The sequence below is a fragment of the Dendroctonus ponderosae genome, unplaced genomic scaffold, assembly GCF_020466585.1.
Source record: "Dendroctonus ponderosae isolate FM_Combo_2020 unplaced genomic scaffold, Dpon_F_20191213v2 Dpon_F_20191213_6, whole genome shotgun sequence".
Classification (NCBI taxonomy): Eukaryota; Metazoa; Arthropoda; class Insecta; order Coleoptera; family Curculionidae; genus Dendroctonus; species Dendroctonus ponderosae.
Window position 1 is genome coordinate 2,540,824 of NW_026018814.1, and position 8,396 is coordinate 2,549,219.

Sequence of the window (8,396 nt, forward strand, 5' to 3'; positions counted from 1 at the left end):
TTCCTAAATGTGATTTAACCGGCCGTGAAAGCCTTGATAGACAGTTTTAGTTCATTTTTCAAGTTTGTTATATCCGGACTCAACTGTAATGCTTAATAACTAAGTTGAAATTCGATCTTCAACTGTTAATATATTCTTGAAATTTTCGAAAAAAAAAAATTTCTATATTTTTCCCGTATTCTCTATAGGCTCCTATATACCCTTCAAAGGAATGACGCCAATTTTGAATCACCCTGTAGACTCATTCTTGAAAGCGCCTTCAATTTCAGTTGTTGCCAATGTTAATTCAAAGCTTTGTTGCCAAGCCCTACAGTTGGGCCCCTATCGAAACGGCATCGCGGCATAATCAAAATACGGCAGAGATTTTATTTTGATCAAGAGCTCCTCTAAAAGCTCTCGAAGCGCAACACTTCCACTTCCACTAGCTTTCACCCTGTCCAAACAATTTGAATCGGTTGGGCGCACATAGATAGACACAGACATTTTTTTCCGATCCGCTAATCAACTAAGTAAACAAGACGATCGGGTTTGATAAACAACAACCTTCGTTCGGGGTCCCAAATGGTTCGAAGGGAAATATTATTCTTTCGAATAGGCTACAACGCGCATTCTGTTTGATTTTTATCTTTTGTGGTAAAAGAATTAAAGGATTTACGACATTGCCGGGGCACGTCTAGCATGCAAGATTGTGATCAGTCCGGTACCAAAGGTTCTTTATTGTTAACAGTTGAAAAAAACAACCTTTATAATGTTAACTGTAATGGTTCAGATGTATTTAACGGATCGCTATCTAATATCTCTGCCATCGCAGTTATTTGTGTTGAGGACGTTATTAGGGATCTGAATAGAGATTGTCTTTAAATACCAGACAGGGACTTTTACGTGACTTATTGAGTATTTTTGCGGGTGAACTGCATAAGTGGAACATTGTTTTAAGCAGTTTCATTTAAAGCTTTTTTAGATTGCCAAAGTCTTGACATTTTGAAGAATGCGGTGTTAATAATTGTATTTTTTTCCGGGTGATCCCGATTTTCCTGAATTTTCCCTGCAAGTTTAAATGACCAATGAAAATCAATCGCAAATAACTATTGATTCCATAACAAATCCGAATACGTTTGACGGACAATCTTAATTTAGCACGAGCAAAGAAACACCAGAATGATCTGGATTGTTGGTAATGGCAAGGGCGGATCCAGAAGGGGGGTCATGGGGATCATGACCCCCCCCCCATTCAATTCTCTATCCAACGATGCCAAAACGAATTCTCTGGCTCGAATGGTTCTTGAGAAACTTCGAAAAAAACAGCGCCATGTTCAAGTGGATTTTGCAACTCAAAAAAATACACGCAAATCTAAAACTTCTTGAATTCAATTATTTTTTGAGAAAACTCCCAACATTTCCGTATCGATGGTTCACTTTCTAAAAAGGCCATTTAGTTCTCTTTGGAATGATGTAAAAACGATCGTTCTTGCTCAGTTTGCTTCCGAGAAACATGCAAAATGGGACGGAAAACATGAAATTTTGCAATAATCTTGCGCCACCCTTGCACAAAAGTAATGGAGACTAAATTATTAAAACAAGCGGAAATAATTTTGCTTTTGTCATTGAAAACACTGCATTTAGTTCCAATTAAAAAATAAATAGTCTCTTAACGTTTTTCCGGTGATCTGCTGTTTTTAATCTCAAAAACAACAATTGCATATTTCGATTTGTTAACGGCGCTCTTTGAAAATGCATCGGTTTTATGAGTTTTTCAGCTCCTTCAGGAAACTAGTCATTTGTTTGAAAATGAACTAGAAGGCAAAGAGCAAACCATTCGTTACTCATTTTCGGGCCATTTTGGCGAATGCACTTTTGAACTTAGAGTGTATCCTTTTTCAGATTAAGATACTAAACGAAAAGCGTTTCAACTGCCAAAGCTCGTAAAACACCGCTGAAAAATACCCTCTTGTATCAATCAAATGTTTTTATTTTTAATAAAATATAAATAAATAAAAACCCTCATCATTTCTCTCTACCTAAAGTGTCTTTATATCGAAATTTTTGATTGAGTAAATGCCACAGAAAATTCTCCATCTCCACCAACAGTAAATTTGACCCCGTAGTCCACAAAACATAAAAAAAATTGCTGTCTTATCTCTTCTCTCTCTCTATCGCTAGACTGCGGCAGTTGTTTTGTTCGAGGCCTGTGCACAATCTGGCAATGCGTCTTTTCATAACGTTAACAACTGACGTCTCTTATGACATTCTGTCAAAAGTGTTCCCGTCTTATTTGTATACTTTTACTCGTAATATTTTCGTTCCGGAAAGATTCAAATTAATCCATCAAAAGTAAATTGAATAAGTGCATCGAATTGAATGCTCCCCGTTTAGCAGCAATTGTCCAATCAGTAAGGTAAACGATTTCAACGCCTCGCCTAGTGTACATACGGACGTCCAACTCAAACAAGGCTGTTTTTCTATTTGCTTAAAAAAAAGGTAGATTCCGATAAAGTTATCGTTATTGGCTGCTTATCTCTTTGTAGATAAAGGCTTCGGGTCATACTGGAAATATGTAGAGCATCATTCGATGCTGCATTAGTAATGTGTCTACTGTTTTTCAACGATATGTAACAACCGGAGAAATGTTTGTTGCCAACTTTTATGTCGGCTTGTTGTGCCTCTGTTTTCTTTTCACTAAAGCCCTGTGTAAAGGTAAGCTCTTACTTCTTAACCTACTTGATTTTACAATCTCTTCTGGAGCTTCTCACCCAAACAAGCAGACGCCATTTGGTTGAGAACATTCCACATAAAATTTCACCTCACTTTTAAGACAAAAAATCTAGCATTAATCCATATTGAGATGGGACATTTTTAATAACCTTCAGTGGGGCGAAAGTGCAATTCATCCAACGCTATTGACGATGGTTCTTGCCTGGACACTGAAGTGTGCGATGATCTTACCAATTCTTGCATTTGCGGGCTTTCCTACGTCGAGCTCAACTTCACATGCTCGACCTGGGCCGATCAGCCCCAAACAACCCCCAAGTACTCCAACTCAGTGGACAACCAAGGTAGCGGATCCCTTGTAGCGGGCATTCTCATTCCTCTATTTTTAATTGCCTTTGTGATATGTGGTGTTTATATAAGTAAGCGGTTTGAATTAGTTAAATGGCTGAGGGAGAAGTTTGGGCAAAGAAATCGAACTTACGATGAGTTCATGATCGGGCAAGATGACGATGATGATCTGCCGATTGCATATTAAGAAAGACCTAGGACATGTTTAGCTAAAAATTAATTTCTCAAAAGTACCTCTAAACTGCCTACTGTAAAAATGCTTCGCAATTTAACAATTTCTTAAATAATTCAAATAACTGCACAATTTTTGAAAGGTTTCGCTTGTTAATCCGAACAGCCTGTTAGACCGGAAATACTGGCTGTACTAGATGAAGCATTTGTATTACTGGTTGGTTTGAGCCGACCTATTATTAACATTATGTTGCCCTTTAACTCAGTCATTAATGTAGTAGTCTGAGATTTTAATCTTAGTTATTTGATTTAATTGTTTAATATGGACGTTACCAAAGTTTAAATATAAGCGACTGTCGTAAAACAATTGATTTATTTGTCCTATTACAGTGCACCAGCTCAAATTAGTGTCGTTTTCTATTTCTATTAAATATTTACTCCAGTTAACCTAAATTTAAATTAATTTGCTTCATAAAGCCACTTCTTATGGAACTTGAAACAATTCCTATCTCAAAAATAACGATAATTCCGCCTTAACTACTTAGTCCACACATTTTCTTATTCCTTAGCATCGCCAACGCCATCGGGATTTATCGCAAACATCGCTTCAGCTTCAGGCAGACAAGGCGAGTCGTAAATTTTGCACATTCTGGTTTCATTGCGACCTAAGCAGAATAAACACATCAGTGATTCAACTCGTTTTGCGCGCACCAAACCTACCTTTTCTTAAATACAATCGAGTTGTGGATGAGTGAGCCATTATGTGGCCTCCAATAGGCTTTTTGGGGTCAGCGTTAAACATTGCAGCCCCATCCACCTGGGCCACGACTTGGTTTGTTATAACAACAGCAACACCAAACTGAAAATCAATCGGTTATTTTCACTGTTCCCACATTGGAATGCGCTCGGAAATCACCTCATCAGCCAATCTGAGCAACATTCTCAGAAATCTGGATAAATGCATTTGTCTGGCAGCTAGTTCACCCCTTCCGGAGTACTCGGATCTGTACAGAGCCATTGCACTGTCCACCACTAATAGAGCATACCTGAAAAAAGTTTGTTTATTAAATTGCTGTTGAATGAAGCGAATTAGAGGAAGGAAACATTACCGCTAGAGTCCTGTTTAAAGAACGCTAATGAGAATAAGTAAAATGTTTAAAAGTTAGTTTAAAAGAGCCGCTTTGGGGGTAACAGACCTTGATTCTGCCATCATGGCGCTGGCATGCAGGAGCAGTTGGGTTTGATGGTCAGTATTGTAAGCTCGTGCATACGCGACATTATCTAAAACAGTCTGGGGCTCCATTTTAAAGCGCTCAGCTACAGCAAGTAACCTTTCCGGCCTAAACGTCCCTTCGGTGTCTATGTACAGGCATTTTCCTTCAGCTCCTCCACAATCCGTAGGTAACTATGGCAGAAATCAACGTTATTATCTGTAACATTTATTAACTGATCGAGACTAACTTGGCAGGTTACTGCTAAAGTGTGGCAAATTTGCGTTTTTCCTGTTCGAAATTCCCCAAACAGTTCGGTGATTGAGCCTGTCTCAATGCCTCCTCCAAGAAGCCTGTCCAGTTCCTTGGAGCCCGTTGAGACACAAATCATGTCAGCACGTTTCTGATGGAACTCTGTGGCGGTTGTAAAGCCCATGGGCACCAACTTGGACACTTCACTATGAATTTTATCTGCCTTCTGTTCCGAGATGCCCTTGATTGAGAGCAGGTATTTCTTCGGAGCGAAAGCCACAGATTCAACTGTGTGATAGCCAGCTTCCTCCAGCTTCTTGATATCGCCGGCATTGATACCATTACCCTGAATAAATGCGAGTCAATAACTTGTTTTTGTATGTGAGGCGATTTTTACCTCTAGCCTGGCAATCGGTTGGGGCCCACATTCTTCCATGTCATCCTCCTTAACGGTTGGGGTCGATGCTGCACTGATACTCATCGTGGAAGGTTGTGTAGAATGACTATCAACTGTGGCTTATTCCACTATCGGTATTTTAACGTTTTTTCACTGTCGAAATGCAGCGACTGAATTCAAAACGTCAATATTTTTGTTTGAAGTTTGCGTTTTGTCTTAGTTGTCACGTCTTTCTAAATCCAGACCACCAACCTAGTTTTGTTTTAGCAAATTTAATTTTTTTTAAGGACATGAGCGTGATGCATTGGGGAATTTTGCTTTTTTCGATTCACAAGTCTTCTCTAAAATGTCTCGGATTAATTATGCACCACGACAGTTTAATTATGTATTGGCTCAAAAAGAGACGGAATATACGCATTTGTTGATATCAAAGAGAGATGCAAACCGAAATGAGAGCAAGCAATTCGAAATAAAATCGGACGAAAAAGAAAAGGATGTAAAAGGGGATTTTACTGATATTAAAAGGAGATGCAATATGAGACAATTTTATTTAAAACCCTATAACGTCCAATTCAAGCTAGAAAGACTAGAAATAATCCCATCAAAATCAGGCGTTCTAGTTAATCGCCCCGCACATTACCCTTTTTTTTAAACATATTTTTGAACAAATATTTAACACAAAGTTATGTTACTTTCCAGCATTTTGGCAAAAGTGTTAACAACACTGCTTTCAATAGCACGTCACTTGTCATAACAACCACAGATTATCAAACGATTTAGATTGGCAACTATCGCGATTTCGGCAAACCGCATTCAGTCGCCGTCGCCAGCGATGCTCAGAAAGTCGCTCCTTCTCCATTATGTGAGGTTTTTCCGTCTGCAAGCTTAGAAAACTTGGAATGAAAGCGCGTTTTTTCTCATCAGAACTTTTTATTCTTTGCTGTGACACTATAATTTTGGTTCCACGTCATCAGTGACGGAATTCCACTGCCGATAAAAAACAATTATGCATAAAATTTGCTTGATAAGTCGAATCCTTTTTATGTTGGACATTGAAGAAGGTCAAGTAATCATAAAATGCAAAAACTATCTAATTTAAAGCAATTGTTTATGTTCATCTTTAAAATTATTAGGATGGTGAAAATTACAATGTTGCCGAATCGACCGTAGATTAATGGAAATTTTTTTTTGCTTGTTGCATTTGTCAAGTGGTGACCCTGACTTTTGCATTGGCGGTATATTGAGCTTTTCAAATCAACCATTATCGCACAAAGAATAATTTAATACTGCTTCGAAAATTTCTAATAGGTACAATTTCTGGTATTTGTGACTTTTTCTGCTTTTTTTCCTACTTCGAAGTTATCCGTCGAAATGCTTCACACTGCGCTGATAACTACCGATAACAAACAAACACTGGAAAACCAATATAAGTATTTTATTGAAACACTTTCACTTTTAATACAATAGTTATATAATGTAGGAGAAATGCAACAAATGAAAATAGAGTAATAGATATTCCCTACAACGAGAATATTGCTGTATTTTCGACTTTTTGCATTCAAAATAACTTAAGTTATAACCTAGACTGAGACCACAAAATAAAAAATCAATTAATCAGCAAGCGATGTGCGAAGAAAATGTCGAATTTTCGATTTCTTGGAAATTCGATTTTTTTGTCGCATGAAGTCAAATACATTGATGAGTATTTAGATCACGTATTTTGTTTGTGTAGCTCAAACTTTATTGCTTAAAAATAAAATATTATTCCAAGTTCATTAATGAATAACTTGAAATTTAGATATCTAACAATAAAAAGTGACAATTTCTTGACAATAAAACATCTGAAACGCTTGCTGATTAATTTAGTAAAACTTGTTAAAAGAAGTTGTAAATGACGCTATTTAAACAGGAAAGACATCCAATATAAAAATACTTATCGAAGAGTCAATGTACAGCCCCACGAAAATCGAATATTTGTCTTTCTAAATAAAAACATTATTATTTATTATCAACACTTTCTGATTTTTAGGCTTATCACAATTAACATTTATATTTACAGAAATCGGCGTACTTTAATTTTATTGTTTCGGTCATATTGTTCGATTGAAAAAAACATATTAACTTAACAATTATCGACTGAGCATTCTCATCGTTCAGAAAATACCTTGCCTAATGGATTTGTAAAATTTGTAAGCTTGAGCATTTTATAAAACGGAAATTTTTTGGCGCAAAATAATATCATATTTTTCAAAGCTTATTGTCTATTGAACAAAATGTGTAAACTGCTGTAAACCCTGATATATTCTTCCAAAAACTTAACAGCCCGTAACGTTTTCTGCACAAGTAAAATGTAACACTTTTAACATTTCTTTTCTTTTTTTGGTAAAAAATCACAACTTAGTGACTTGTTTTGCCACACATTTACTTTCTACTAGGTTCTAGTAGTGATATGAACACCGTAGTTTTTCTATACCCTGGAAATTTCTTAAGGCCCTTTTTCAGATGCACATTTTCATTGAGCATCGTTTCGAAATGCTTAGACCCTTAAGCCCGTGTCCCATGCATTCGTTTATTTGAATCGTACTACAAAGGATGCATGTGACACGGGCTTTATATGAAGATGATTTTAACTGCAGGTACACTTTATGATAAAAATTAAACAATGACATACAATCAGTTGAATGTATCGTCTACTTTTATCGTTTTGAAGTACGGAAGAAACAGTGCCTCTAAAAAATGGCCCTGATTGAACAGGTTTGCCAGTTTTTTTGTATTGCGGGAGATGTAATAAAAAGATACTTGTCTAACATTAGCTTTAGGCACCAATAAATTGCAATTGCAACCGGTTGGTTTATTGTCTGCAGAAGATGATCCTTGTAGCCATTCACTTTCATTCAGTCGTCTTCTTTCTTTTCAGGTTTGAGATCAACCATGGCATGCAACTCTTCTGGACTGTATCTGCAACAAGCAAAATGAACAATAACAAATGGTTTCTGTCATTTTTTTCCGAAATTTTCACCTTGGATTGAAGGATTTTTAACTTTAAAGGTGAGGTTAAGTGGGTATTTTGCGATGGACAGTTTTCACTATCCTGTTATTTAATTTTTTCAATTCACTGCGTAATAGTGATTTTTTGTGTGGGGTTTTGCGCCTTTTAAGTGGAAGAAGGTATACAAAACACAAAGTGCATTGAACATTGTAACATTCATAATCGGTCTTAAAAACTGAACAAACTCATCGAATATATAAGCGAGAGAAGCACGGAATGTAAATGAATGTACATAAGCTCTACTGCTAAAGCTCGATCA

General features: G+C 36.8%; 3 protein-coding genes across 5 annotated transcripts in view; 1 reads left to right on the forward strand and 2 right to left on the reverse strand.

The window, feature by feature from the left end:
• The first annotated feature begins 2,226 nt into the window (after nt 1-2,226).
• Nucleotides 2,227-3,592, forward strand: LOC109536443. 2 transcript variants are annotated; one of them, XR_007281740.1, is made up of 3 exons: nt 2,227-2,395; nt 2,526-2,694; nt 2,868-3,592. XR_007281740.1 is itself a non-coding variant. In XM_048667429.1 (2 exons), exons 1-2 carry the CDS (start codon nt 2,625-2,627, stop codon nt 3,242-3,244), a joined length of 447 nt encoding a protein of 148 aa, XP_048523386.1. In that variant the 5' UTR covers nt 2,231-2,624; the 3' UTR covers nt 3,245-3,592. The 2 variants fall into 2 exon arrangements, 1 of the variants encoding a protein (XP_048523386.1); XM_048667429.1 differs by having other exon boundaries at nt 2,231-2,694.
• LOC109536442 (DNA repair protein RAD51 homolog 1) lies at nt 3,583-5,320 on the reverse strand. Its single transcript, XM_019902667.2, has 6 exons — nt 5,089-5,320; nt 4,690-5,037; nt 4,425-4,633; nt 4,145-4,274; nt 3,949-4,087; nt 3,583-3,893 (listed from the first exon to the last, which is right to left on the reverse strand). Exons 1-6 carry the CDS (start codon nt 5,170-5,172, stop codon nt 3,787-3,789), a joined length of 1,017 nt encoding a protein of 338 aa, XP_019758226.1. The 5' UTR covers nt 5,173-5,320; the 3' UTR covers nt 3,583-3,786.
• A 1,188-nt stretch (nt 5,321-6,508) lies between these two features.
• LOC109536297 (protein C-ets-1) overlaps nt 6,509-8,396 on the reverse strand; it is a gene marked incomplete in the record, with an annotated part of 68,258 nt that continues 66,370 nt past the window's right edge. For both annotated transcript variants that reach the window (XM_048667654.1, XM_048667653.1), the window contains 1 exon segment: nt 6,509-8,046. In XM_048667654.1, the coding sequence (XP_048523611.1) occupies nt 7,983-8,046 (64 nt within the window).

What these genes read in the sequence shown, in the direction of transcription:
- LOC109536443 (XM_048667429.1), top strand. Translation starts at nt 2,625, where the DNA reads ATGTTTGTTGCCAACTTTTATGTCGGCTTGTTGTGCCTCTGTTTTCTT. An exon ending in CACTAAAGCCCTGTGTAAAG is followed by an intron (nt 2,695 to 2,867) that starts GTAAGCTCTTAC and finishes AATAACCTTCAG; the next exon opens with TGGGGCGAAAGTGCAATTCA.
- LOC109536442 (XM_019902667.2), bottom strand. Translation starts at nt 5,172, where the DNA reads ATGAGTATCAGTGCAGCATCGACCCCAACCGTTAAGGAGGATGACATG. An exon ending in AACCGATTGCCAGGCTAGAG is followed by an intron (nt 5,038 to 5,088) that starts GTAAAAATCGCC and finishes GCATTTATTCAG; the next exon opens with GGTAATGGTATCAATGCCGG. An exon ending in CTTTAGCAGTAACCTGCCAA is followed by an intron (nt 4,634 to 4,689) that starts GTTAGTCTCGAT and finishes TTTCTGCCATAG; the next exon opens with TTACCTACGGATTGTGGAGG.